We start from the raw sequence: 14157 nt of genomic DNA, 5'->3' as shown, positions 1-14157 counted from the left end.
CAGTGTGAGCATCATGTGCAGTGTGAGCATCATGTGCAGTGTGAGCATCATGTGCAGTGTGAGCATCATGTGCAGTGTGAGCATCATGTGCAGTGTGAGCATCACGTGCAGTGTGAGCATCACGTGCAGTGTGAGCATCATGTGCAGTGCGAGCATCATGTGGAGCACAAATTTCAGCTACATAAGCATCTTTTGTGTACCGGGTTCTGGTCCAGTGTAGAAAAGTATTCAGAAGTGAAAGGGAACAATGCACACCACAAGAAATGTTTGATTTTATTTGTAACTAATAAAGCAAGTCGGTAACGGAGAGGGCGGGCGGAATTGTAGCTGTGCTATATTTTTTCACTGTTAAATCTAGTTTGGTGGTCGCGGCAGCACTTCACATTCTTCATATTAAATGGTAATTAGAATGCTGGCTTAAGAATATGACCGTTGGAAATGCGTCCTTGATTTATTTTAAACATATTCCTAACATGTTTATGGGGGTTATTTAGGTATATGAGGTATAGCAGGAATCAAAAACTATTGGTCTCGTATACTCCCCACCTCCGGTGGGAGGCACGTCGCCCTCTGAGGACGATCCCGGGACCAAACTGACCGCCTCCACGGGGGCGGAGAATTTCCGGGTATCCCACCAGAACATCTGCAAGGCCCGAAATTTTACTTTTTGCAGATAATATAAAGTATTTTTTATATAGGATAGTCTTACGAGTTACACGTAAGCATTTGCGATCCTTGTATTAGTATTAGAAATAGTTTTAATCTATCACCCATAATTGTAAACTGCATGCCTTAGTCTGTTTTGTTGACCATTTGCCTGAGGTAATCACTAACAAAACGTTTTGTTCGATTTTTTTAGGTCTTATAGGCATTGGAGATGATACGAAATGCGCCCTAGATAATATTATGAAATACACGATCACCGAATACTGCCCCTATAATTTTTTGTTATTGCTGCCTTATGTCGCTCATTGTAAGGGCATTTTAATTATATTTTTTGTTGATTTATTTTGTGATAAATCTCTCCTCATATTTATAACGTAGAAAGTTTGGTTTTGATATTGACCTGAAGAAGATACCATAATGACAACGAGCTGAAAGTATCACCTTTCCGTCGAGAGCCAGCGAGAGCAGTTCACTGCGGGTTTTGGCAGACATCCACCCGATGCCAGTCACGACCTGAGCAGGAAAAATTCTTCACTACGTAAATACGTAGGTTAAAACGAGCACAAATGAATCCTTCACTTATTTCGGCTGAAGTGTTGGGTTTGATGGTCGCTGTTCACCTGCTTGTGGGAGGTGCCCAGAGGGGACAGAGCAGCAGGCTTGGGCCCGACCCGCGTGTCCCACCAGCAGCACTGACCGTTACGTAGCCCTGCAGAAGACCGGCCATTGTTTTATATGAATCTTTTACCAATTAACTTACTACTAAGCAGTAATGGCGTTAGATGTGTAGGAATACTTTTTGATCTTTCAATCTCTATAAAAATGAATAATCGATGAACAATGAAAACAAAATATACGCTCATATTACGAGTTATCAGAATTAAAATTTATCTTAAGAAAATAAAAGTCGAAAAATGAGTACTTACAAGTACAGTGAGAACGTACTAAGTAGATCAAAGAGTTGTGGCATGGACAAAAAATGCCCTGGAAAAAGATTGTTTTTACAGATGTCATGATGTACAATTCGGGAACATTCAGTGAATGACGTTAGGCGCGAGTCAATAACGCTGACAAATTCATTTATTCGTTATATGTGTAGGTTGACGTAAAATTTGGTGTAAGCGTTGAATCCCTGGAACAATTCAACTTACGCCAAAATGTCAAGTGAGTGAAGTCACTTGGGATCACTTCACTCCACTACCGGAGTAGAGTGATCATACCTGCTCCTATGACTGACGGCTCTCTGGGGTTGTAGCGCAGCGTGTGAACCCAACAAGGTCCTTCCAAGCTGACGTCTGTGCGACTTGTTGAGCCTGGCGATACATTAATGCTTGGTATTTTGGGGGAAACAATTGTCTTCGTACGAGTATACCTGGGCTGGGACTTAAATCTTACTGGCAATTAAATTCAATCGTTCACCAAACTAGGCTCTGAGGTCTTTGAGTGCCATATTTGAGTGCTGCGAATTGACAAACCAGAGAATTCAGCTAGACTTTGTCCAAATATTGATACACTCCTTGCCTCTGTGTGGATCATCCTGACCCACTTGTGTCTGACGAGTGGGCTGTCACTCTGTCAGTTTTATGCGCAATATCTGCTCGTGCTGTGAGTAAGAAAGTATTTCACTGTTTGTAAAATATGAACCATTAATTTCTCCGAGTACAGGAAGAAAATGTTCAAATACCAAACTCACTGATATCCCAAACGTAAGCCGTTCTGGGAACGTCCACCGCAGGGCACTGGAAGACCGTCGAGCTGTAAGCGGCGGCGACTTTGCGGGAATTTAGTCCAGGCGCGAAGTTGATGCTGGTCACTGCTCTGCCTTGGAAGGTTCTGCCTCGAGTGGTCAGCTCGGTGGACTTCTTAGCACCTGCGTCGTCGTTGCTGGGCGACGACGCCACAGAAACTGCAAGTTTCCCAGCGGTGGCTTCATCTTTATCTCGAGGCCTCCTGCTATCTCGAACAGAGAGACGGCAGTCTTCTAAGGAGCCCATAGAGCTTCCTGTACTAAGAATGCTGTCTTTTGAAAGTTGGGCGTCCCTTGGGGCTCCGGTTTGTCTCTTTTGGGGTTCCTCGTTCGGAAGCGGGAGCCCCACGCCGGCTAATGGGTCCCTCACTACGTCGACGGTTTTGATTGGGTCATCGCTCACCAGCAGCGGTGAAGTTCCTTCTAAGCCCGCCCAATAATCTTCGTAAATATCGACTGCGTTGTTTTGTCGAATGCAGTGTTCAATTTTCTGAAACGTTCATTCAAATAAAGAAAGACTCTGCATTAGAAAAATAGAAAATTTTGCTCAGATGCCATAATGGACTGGACTTAATTATGATTACTCCTCAATTGCTTTCTAAGAAATAATTGGAGATAATATGAAGGTAATAAAATGGCCAGGCAACTCACTGCTCCCAGCTGCAAGACACTCTGGATATAAAATTCATCTTTCTCGATCTTCTTCCTGTACCGCAGAGTCTGATCTGCCTCGGCGTAGTTGACGTCTTTTGGCCAGCCTCCTTCGACGTGCCTCACCCCTGAACTCGCAAACTCCTGGGTCTGTGTGTTCACCTGCGGCATTCTCTAATTGTGGCTCGGTGGAATCCACGATATAAACACAATGCACGAGTTATTATTGTTTTAAATAGTTTAGGTTTCGGTAAACTTGTAATATTGATCCGTAAAATTAACATCTGCTTACGTAATATCACTTATTAGATAAAGTATTTCGCTGTGAAGTCGTGGAGCAAGGTAAACTTGAAGCAATAACACGCTGAAAGTAAAATAATTGTTTTTCAAAGGAATGCTTCATTACCTTCTCCCCACCTGAATATTCCACACTTCTTGAAACTGAAAGTTATTACGAGCTTGCACAGACATGATACACCATTAGTTAAGGAAATTACCTCATGGTGCGCCATCTGAGGGGCATTTTGAGTCTCCGTGTCGATGGTGGGAGGCATGACGAAAAGATTTGCTAGTTCCGGGTCCGGCGGAATGGACACCGTCACCATCCCGGGGGATGAGCTGAAATTGGTCTTGCGCCCCTAAAGTTTAGTGGAATAAAGGACAAATTATATCTTTATAAAAATACTCATTAGCTTGTAATAAAAAAACTGGCAGAGCTGTAGTTTTTTGTAGTTGCAGCAAGGATGGAGACTACTACTCTACATGAATCCAACAGGATAATTTCTTCAAGCATCCCTGCGTGCACCGAAATGCTCGGTGAGTCGGGAAATAATTCTACAGAGGATTTATATGAACATATATCATATGAATCAAACCTTAAGTTGAGAAACTTTCTTCGTGATGACAACAGACATGTTGCGATCAACTTTCATAGGTTTCTGGACTTGTGGTAGCTTGGCTGCTGAGATCAGACTTCCGAATATTGTGGGAGTTGCTTTGAGTCCAGCGAAGTCGGCTGCAGACTTCCAGCCTCCAGTGGGACAGAATATTGAAGGGGCTGCGCTCCCGACGTTTCCTTCATTCGCAAGACCAAGTAAAGCCGACACTGCGGGGCTCGCGACGCCGACCCTGCGGCTGGTGCTGGCTTCGGCTCCAAGAGGTGCCGGAGGGCGGCTCTTGCTGCTCTGCACCTGCGTGGGTCAGAACTCGGAAAGTAGCCATCACGGCTACCACCACCAACGTTGATATTTGGTTCAACAGCACGCAGAATGTTTAACGATTTGAAGCAGATAAAAGCTACCAAAATAAACAATGGGTTTAATCTATAGATATTTGTTTAGATATTTACTTACAAGCAGTCCCTTCTAATTTTGAGATTAGTCAAAAATAAATAAAAAGCAGGCCGAACGCAAGTATTTCTACTGTACGAGAAAGCATCAGAACGGGTGATGACTTAACAATAACTAACAAAATATGGAAAAGAATTTACAATTATTAAAGGCTCACGGAAACACATGCATTGCTCAAAATCCATAAAAATGGCGAGTGCAATTTTTAACTAAAACAATGAGAATAATAATTTAACTATGCTATGTAATCCGTCGCGGCTGAGAGGCTTGAGGCAGCAGGCATCAAGAAGGTCCAGTTTGCCCAGGTATTATCATTCGACAATCTGAATCGTATTATCGAATTACATTAGGTTTAACCTTAGCTATTTAGGTCATTACTGTCTTCAGCGTGAAATAAATATTTCATAACATAACATATAATATACATATATCACGAACAAAAATTAGAATCGTAGAGTACGTAACTCAAGCAGGTTAAAATCCATCCTACGGAGCAGGCGTACGTAATAAGGTTAATCTGCGTAAACGAAATCAGTGATGGAACTGCGTACTGTGCTTAGGGAGGCATTTCCGGGACGTCGAACTCTACTAAACTGCGTGGCGTTCTACGAAACTAACTATAGTCGTTCATTACTGTTTAGGATTACTTGCGTACACAATCCAACAATAAATATTGGAAGCCACATCTACAAGCATTAAATAGAATAACAATTTCTTATTCACAATTGAATCTTGTGGAGGCAGCAATAAACGATTTTATACCACAAGCTAGCCGACAGGGGAGTTAATCCAAATGTATAACTGAAATGCTCAGTTGCTAATGAAAACTTTTGTAAATTATGTTGAAACTTAACATATAATTTAATTAGCTACGAAAAACGAACGAAGCTGACCGAGGCAGACAATCTAACCAAGTACCTCTAAACAATTATCCTCACCCAAATCTCAACGTTCACAGGAGCGATTTTTTCAATTTAAGATGAGCAACTTTAGCTTTTGTTTCATTAAAACTTAATTATTTATATAAAAGCTTTAATTATACACATGGCATCCAGGTTCAAAAATTAGTCGTCGACTAAGGCTTTGGTCGTTCTCTTTGGGTAACGTTTTACATTGCAGCTATGCATTATTTTTAAGATATTTTTCAATAAATATTATTAGTTAAGATAATATCCTTGGAGTGATCACGTGATTTACACGTTTAGCGGTTGCCCATTTGACGTCGGTTATATAACGTCGGTAGTTTCCCCCATCTGACGTCGGTTATAATGATAATGATTAATCATTATCCATTACTGAGATAAAAACCAACACCCACAGTAATTGATGTTACTGCTTCCACAGTTTAATATAATATTTAAAATTATTTATTAATATTGTATATTATGCTTGATGGTATTATAGTCGGGCCAGCACCAATAGGACCACCTTAAGAGTCCCTGTCCCAAGAAGAATTAGACAGAAAGAGGATTTAGAAGAGACTAATATTTTTATATGAGAGCAAGTCCTAGATTTTATATAAATGGAATAAGCAGCTCCGCATAATGTCACAGTTAGATTGAAAATTGACGGATGAATCTCTTCATCTATAATGCGACAATTACATTAGAAGTGGAGCCTCAGAACCTGCTTTATATAATGTGACGAGTAGATTAGAAATAGATGAAACAACCTGCCGATTCTAATGTAACGAGTAGATTAGTAACAAACAAAAAACCAGCCTCATATATTGCGACGGTGTCATTAGAAACAGAAGAAAAACCAGCCGTATATAACGTTGTACGGTACACTATTCCACACTCATGTAGATCAGAACAATTCGCTCATAAAATTTCATTGATTTCTTCAATGAAGTCGCTGAGCGTCGTAGTCTTGTTCAGTAGGCATAAAAAGTTTAAAAATTGTAACCATGCATTTGTTTATCTCGAGAAGATTTAGTAAAGTATGTTTAGAAATGGCCATAAATAGACCCATGCACGTTGTTTACCTGGATAGCTTTAGACCACCGAAAGCTGTCGGAGCTACGCGAGCTATGAAGGCGAGACGCTCAGTTAAGCGGCAAACATTTACAAGTTAAATATTTAAATCAGCTAATGCGTGTTTATTTAGTGTAACGACTTATTTAAGATTATTATGTAGAATTATCTGTAAATCACCAGGGATTGATTAAATAAAGAGGACACGACCAATACTCACTTACAAAGGCACATATATTAAGGATAAGTTTAAAAAAACCTAAGAGAATGTTTTAATTTTACATAACATTATTTATGAGGTGTGAATGTAGCCCACAGCAGACCATTATTTACAGAAGCTTTTCTTTCAAATCTGAAGCGAAGCATTAGGTTTAATTTAAGATCTTATTGATTTCATATACTACTCAAAGATTACAAATTGATTAAATTATTTTATATGTCGATACACTCATTCGTTCCAGGCACTCTCTCCATAATAAAGTCCAGTATGACATTAGTAACCTACACTCAGTTGTTCCTCACTAACAATTATTATCATGATAAAACTTAAATAGCATGCCTTTAAATATTTATTATTATTATTATTATTATATACATGCTCATTTAAGTTCGGGAATTTTTTTCTCCAATTTCTCAATTTACTAACTGTAATTTTTCATTTACTACTAGTCTCGATTCCGCTCCCTTTGTCTTTAATCATTAATTCAATAGCCACGTCTCTACATGGCCTCATCCGCATTCACATGAGATTTTGTGCTGGATGAACAGCTCCTAGGTTACGTCACTTCACAAACACTCTACGATTATCTTCCATTTATATAATCTTGAATATTTATATTAAGATAAACTGAGAAATAGGCACGACAAACAAGAGATATCGTTTACAAGGCTATATGGCTCACCAGGGGCAAGGCGTTCATGGCTGCCACGGGAATTGCTGCGTCACGCCGATTGCTGTAGCCACCTCGTCCTGCGTAAAAAACATAAATACATACAGCAAAAAGTTTAACTATCAAGAAAACCGAATGTCAGAAGCACATTATATGCTTATTGGAAGTCGTGATTCTATTGGATCAAGTGTCAGAGTGCTCCAGATACATGCTTTGCTATGGCTAAGCTTGGAGCATCGAGCGCCACATGTTGTTATGACGTCGACATCCGCTGAATGTACCATCGAAACTATAACCCCGTGTGATGTCGAGACGGGATGCATATGAAAAGTCGCTGCGCTATGGCCTTAAGTTATTTCGGAACTTGTGTTTCTAGCTCGAACTGCGACTTTGTAGCTCTGTAACTGTGCATGTTTATGCTGAGCGTCGAGTCCAAGGCTAGTTTAAGAGTTAAATTTGTGACTAACAGCTGCGCTCTCGTCAAAACTCCAGCCCGTGGGACGTCGGAACTATATTGCCTCTGGAACGTCGATACAACGTTACCGAAACGTTCAGCTGCCTGTAGAGCTGTGACGTCGTGAATTCTCACGGCAACCACGTCTAGACTGGAGACGGAGATACCGATGGAATACAGAGAACTCGACATTGCGACATAAGATAATTTCAACGTTCGGGATATTCTGGGAGCTACTGCAAAGCGACTGTAATGGATGTGGCAAGATTCATTGCGAGAGCTACTCTATAAATTGTTGCAATATTTAATGTTGAACAGCATGCAAGAAACATCAAAGTAGCTATAGTTTAACTAGTAGGTTATTGAACTACTGCAAGGACTATTGCAGGAGTTAGAACTTTATTGAAGGAGCCGTACAACTACGGCCATCACGGCTAGCGTCCTTAGCGACCGAGCGAGAGGCGCCATAGCAACGCATAATGCTGGCGCCTGCGTCGTATCAGCCGCGTATTCCTGTTGCATGCATGGAGCTAATTTTAATAATGGATTTACTTGGTAGGAAAAATTATATGCTTGGTGATGCTAACCAAAATGTTAATCTATTGGCCTAGCGACGAAAGTGTGAAAAACTGCTCAGTGTAACATGGCGGCCGCTCCCGACTATCAAAAATAGAATGCTGATATCATACGATGGAACTAACACTTGGTACCGAAATTGGCATGTAAATCACAATAGCATTGTCACTATAGTACTATAGTACCAACTCCAATTTTTCTCAAGGCCTTCATCTCATGTGACGTATTACGACAATCCTAAATATTCTAAATTGACGCATTGCTTCCGCACCTAAAATGCAATAGAGTACATTAACGTATACTACAGAATTGAGAAGTTACTCCTGAAATGGGAATTTATATCTGCAATAAACTCGTGAGGGCTCTCCGTATCTTCGTGAGGGCTCTCCGTATCTTCGTGAGAGCTCTTCGTATCTTCGTAAGGGCTCTCCGTATCCTCGTGAGGGCTCTTCGTATCTTCGTGAGGGCTCTTCGTATCTTCGTGAGAGCTCTTCGTATCTTCGTAAGGGCTCTCCGTATCCTCGTGAGGGCTCTTCGTATCTTCGTGAGGGCTCTCCGTATCTCCATGAGGGCTCTTCTTATAAACATGCGGGGAATTCGCATCAGCAGGATTCTTAAGGGGACTGACGCACGATAGCGTTGCAAGCAGCCTGCAGCTGACAGAAATAAGAGGCTGCTTTTGTTGTTGTGAATATTGCGGTAGGCAGTTTAAATGCAAACTAACACTCTATATGAACTAAGGTACAAAATATATGCTTCAATACTTCCGAGTCTCATTGAACGTGCATCTGTTCACGGAAAAATAACGAATAATAAAATTTTCTAGTAAACGATGCAAGCAAATCGCCTTATCTCAGGCACTGCTTACGCCAATTTGACTTGTAAAATAACTGCCGTAATTTTCGTCGCGTATCAGCAGGATGTAATCGATCTATAATGGCTACATCAAATACTTCACTCAGACTTGAATATGAATTGCATGCCCTCTGCTGCGTGCATGCGTGATGCGTGTACATGTGATAAGTGTACACGTGCTTCGTGTACATATGATAAGTGTACACGTGCTGCGTGTACGCGTGCTGCGTGTACACGTTCTGCGTGTACGTGTGATGCGTGTACACATGCTGCCTGTACACGTGCTGCGTGTACACGTGCTGCGGCTCGTTCACATGTACACTAACCCTGCTATTATCGTCACTAATATTTGCATCACCAGACTTATTATAGTAGTAAGCACCAGAAGAAAAAATACTGAGTCAAGCTGCTAACCATAAACCCAGTTCTTAATTTTATGGTCCAGTTGCCCATGTATATATTTCAGCTGTTTAACTAACAACGGAGCATACTTTTTCCAAGTATCCGAACCCTGGACTACACGAGGCTGCTCTTGGTTGAAATAATACTATTAATAGTTTTAATATTAAAAATTAAATAATAGTAATATTGAATAATGTTATATGTACAATAATGTTAAATGGTTAAATTAATAATAATAGTATTAATTCAACCATGAGGATGCTCACTTGGACCCAAGTGCCATTCTGTGCCCAGCTCTGCCACGCAGCGGTCCATGCAGGCACGTCGTTCCTGGGGGACTCGAGAATAGAATAGAAGTGTCGGCACTGAAGAAATAGGCCCATGGCCTGTTGCCGATTCTTGAATTTTTCGTGACTTGATTCACAGGGGATCCGGCCTTTGGAACCCGATCTTTCCATAACTGACGATTGATTGAGATAGCTGCTGGACTTATTGCCTGGTCCGTAAGTTGCTAGGCATTTTAAGACTGAACATATGCTCCTGCATAACTTCGTCTAGTCTGTTATTGAAGGGGTTCATACTAGGAGCGTCAACGATGCTATCAGGGAGGCTGTTCCACATGTCGGTGACTCGAAGCGAAAAGAAATATTGTCGCATTGATGCGTTACAACGCAGTTTTTTTAGTTTATAGCCGTGGCCCCTGGTGTTGGTTCTTGTTTCAAATTCTAGTAATACTTCTGTGACCTTGTATAAGCCATGAGTATACTGGTATGCTTCAATGAGTTCCCCCTTCGTAATCTCTCCTGCCGAACCAGCCTGTCAAGATCACCTTGCAACTGTACTTTTTGCGACGTATTCTTCACTGTATTATAAATTGTTGTGTCGTCGGTGTACATCGTGCAAACGCTAGACATAGCTTCGGACATATCGTTTATAAACGCAACGAATAAAATAGGCCCGAGAACGCTTCCTTGTGGCACTCCGCTTCGCACTGAAGCCCAGTCTGATACGGACCCATTAATACTGACCCGTTCTCGCCTCCCTGCTAGAAAATCTCTGATCTATTTGAGTACATTACTCTAAATTCCTAAAGACTTCAATTTACGCAACAGCCGCTCATGTGGGAGACTGTTAAATGCCTTGGCAAAATCGAGGTACACTGCATCTACTGGCTCCCTTTCGTCCAGCAGGCGGGTCCATTCGTTCAGAGTAGGCAAGAGATTAGTGGTGCAGGATCTCCCGGCAATAAAGCCATGTTGTCTGTCTGATAGGAGATTATTAGTAGTCAAATGATCTATCAATCGATCCCTCACAACAGATTCCATTACCTTGCAAACGACACTTGTCAAACTGACGGGGCGAAAGTTGCCAGGGCAGCATTTGTCACCTTTTTTGAATAACGGTGTCACTTGAGCTTCTTTCCAGTCAGCCGGCAAGATCCCTTCGTTCAAAGTTTTTCGAAAAAATGACGCCAAAGGGCTGGCTAGGGCAGTTGCTAACTCTTTGAGTAATCTGGGGTGGAAGCCGTCCGGTCCACATGCATGACTTGTTTGGATTTGCAGCGATAAGGCGCTTGAGAACCTCTTCTTCTTGTACCTCAAAACTTGTTAATTTGGAGCCGACTGGGCGCTCCTCAAAAGCTGGAATACTGTTCAAGTCCTCTTCATTGAATACGCTACTGAAAAAATGATTAAGTACGTTAGCCTTGCCCTCATCAGAGGATATCTTTCGTTGATCTACTGTCAAATCCGAAATACCGTCCTTCATCTTGCACTTCGAGCTAGCGTACAAAAAGAAGGCTTTCGGATTCTTTTTTGCATTTTTAGCAATACTTTTTTCGAGTGTTTTTACTGCGGTGCGACAGCTTTCTTTAGCTTGATTTCGAGATCTTGCGTATAGGTTCTAGTCAACATCGTCAGAACTGTAATCACTGGGCCACCCTGCCATGATAACAAATATTACCGGGAAGATTTTTCTACTGACCACACGGAGAAGTTTGACGAGTTAGAACAATGGCCTCTAGACTTACGCACCCTCCAACGATTCATAAACTGTAGCATCGGGCAGTGACTATAATGATCCTCAGTGATGTTTCTCAAACTGTCGGACTTATGGCTCTACTACATATGGTAGTACGCAAGAATTTTCCAGACAGAACGCGAGCATTTCCATGGTTTTAAAAATTTTTTAGTCGATGAGGTTTTCACTGCTGAGAAGTGTTTGCTGCCTACGGTCCATCTTTGAATTCAATCGCAGAATTGCGTGTATTTAGGAGCATAATACGGGATTTCCACGTGTACCCGATCGCAAAAAGTTGGAAACCACTTGTCACCCAAATCGTCTCCAACACAATATGAAAAGAAAGAATTACGTGGCTTTTTGATTGAAAATAATTTTTTAGCGATGTTTCATTTGAATCTAAAACGTTCAATCTTATGTCACTGCAGCGCAGAGGTTAGCTCCACTGTATGCGCAGTGATGACGGCGCCGATACGAGAGGAACTAACCGTGGGTTCGAGCCTTGCAAAGCTCAGCTATAATTTCTCGGTGTCGCTGATGGGTGGAGCTTGGTCGCCGTCAAAGGTGGTGCTTTCAGCATGGCCTTGGTTTGACGTCCCTAAACAAACTCTGTGTACTTGTTACCCGGGGGGGGGGTATTGAAGTCTGATATATTTCCCGTAAAGCTGAATCTCATGCATCGCAGTTCTTCTACAACATAGAAATATCAATTCAGAATCAACGGAGTTTAATATATTTTACCAATTGGTTTTCTTCATCAATAATTCCAACATTACATGCACATAAAAATCAACAATTCATAAAAATTTTCACCTCATGGACCCGAAAAATATTTTTTAGTATAAACTATTATGATGATATGTATTGTGTAGCGTCCGACTGTATGGCGTGTATGGCCCGCTTATCATCTTGAGTATACATATATAGGCTCCCGGTTCACTTCAGCTCTTGAACACGTTGTTTTAAATCATGTCTTGTGCTGCCCATGTCATAAACCGTGTCATTCTGTAAGACTTGAACGTATTTAGTAATGCAAGAAATTGTTGTCACTGCAATGACCAGATCTTAATCAACAAATTGTATTTGCATGAAATGCCTAATGTTCGTATGAATCCAGATAATATCAATCATTTTATTATTCAGGAAATAAATCGAAAAGAGAACAACAAATATCGTAAGGTAAAGAAATTGAGAATGAGGCCGCCTAAAGATTTAAACAAAAATACTTATAGACTGTAAAAAAAATCTGTAATACATTTAGATGTTCTGTGTCAGAGACTCGAATGATTGGGCTGCTGAGCAGTATAATTTTAATCAGAATGTATTTTGCCTTCGAACCGTTAGCTCCTGATGAGAATTGTTCATATTTCTTTCAATTCTTCCCTCCCTCAATTCAATTTCGATTTCCAGCCCTGCGATGTCGTCATATTTACCTCCTTCAATTGATTATATTTATCGCAAGTGTCATGGTATTTTTTCCTTAATGAGTTATTATAACTTAAAATACAGTTAAACTTCGCTACAATATGAGTGACATGAACTTTACCGACGCTCACAACTGTAGTGACATGAACGTTACCGACGCTCACAACTGTAGTGACATGAACGTTACCGACGCTCACAACTGTAGTGACATGTTCACGAGCTAAGCATCACCGTTAGGCTCTAATGATTATGTGTACCAAGTTTCATCAAGCTACGTTCAGTATTTTGCGAGATATTCCACGCTCACTGAATTTGGAATCACGGCCGCGAGACCGGCCGTGACAACTGTAGTGACATGAACGTTACCGACACTCACAACTGTAGTGACATGATCGTTACCGACGCTCACAACTGTAGTGACATGATCGTTACCGACACTCACAACTGTAGTGTCATGAACGTTACTGACGTTCACAACTGTAGTGACATGAACGTTACTGACACTCACAACTGTTGTGACATGAATGTTACTGACGCTCACAACTAGTGAAATCGACGGGAATGGTGCGCCAGTTTCTGGTCTGGGCGAGGACTCCGGGCGGTTAATAAGCAAAGCAGAATTGTAGCAGCGAATTGTGAGTTCGAGGCCACAACAAGCTGTGAATGTTGTGAATGTGAATCGGCGACAGGCCCACGGCCTAATAAACGCTGAAACCGCTGTTTATGCTATGTTCAAAAAACACGATAGGGTACGGTTAACGCATGAAATCGGAATCGATGAATTCTCATCACTTGCAATTTGCTCAGCAAGGGACTCAATTACGCAAATATATTCCAGTTGGGTTATAAACGCGCGTTTGTATTGGTTTTATGAGATTTCTATGTCAAGTGAGCATTATGCCGTGGCGATTTTTTAATGATTTCTTACAAATGGGAAATGAAATTCATGAAAGAGAGAGAGTAATTTTTGTGCTCGAAGAAGGGACTTTATTTGGGGACTCAAAAGGTTGGTATAATTTCCTCAAGTGAGCGTTTAATCTTGGGGGCATTCAAAGTAGGTGGTCAGTCTCTACTTTTTTTTAAGAAATACGTGGGAGGATTTTTACTATCAAGAACGTATGTTCACGTTAGCAGCATTTAACAATAA

The 14157-nt window shown here is 41.2% G+C and overlaps 1 protein-coding gene across 1 annotated transcript in view; it reads right to left on the bottom strand.

The window, feature by feature from the left end:
- Positions 1-4072, bottom strand: part of LOC108668586 (dynein axonemal intermediate chain 2) — a 10814-nt gene extending 6742 nt beyond the window's left edge. Inside the window, exons 1-8 of the mRNA XM_018155827.2 lie at positions 3940-4072; positions 3562-3702; positions 3065-3226; positions 2360-2903; positions 1887-1979; positions 1287-1375; positions 1108-1179; positions 547-643 (exon numbers count right to left, since the gene is read on the bottom strand). Coding sequence (XP_018011316.2) covers positions 547-643; positions 1108-1179; positions 1287-1375; positions 1887-1979; positions 2360-2903; positions 3065-3226; positions 3562-3702; positions 3940-3996 — 1255 coding nt within the window. The 5' untranslated portion in view covers positions 3997-4072. The remainder of the gene's footprint in view (positions 1-546; positions 644-1107; positions 1180-1286; positions 1376-1886; positions 1980-2359; positions 2904-3064; positions 3227-3561; positions 3703-3939) is intronic.
- Positions 4073-14157: the final 10085 nt, after the last annotated feature.

Source organism: Hyalella azteca, unplaced genomic scaffold (genome assembly GCF_000764305.2).
Source record: "Hyalella azteca isolate HAZT.00-mixed unplaced genomic scaffold, Hazt_2.0.2 contig16409, whole genome shotgun sequence".
Lineage (NCBI taxonomy): Eukaryota > Metazoa > Arthropoda > Malacostraca > Amphipoda > Hyalellidae > Hyalella > Hyalella azteca.
The sequence above is the reverse complement of the archived record's forward strand: the minus strand, read 5'-3'. Positions and strand labels throughout refer to the sequence as shown.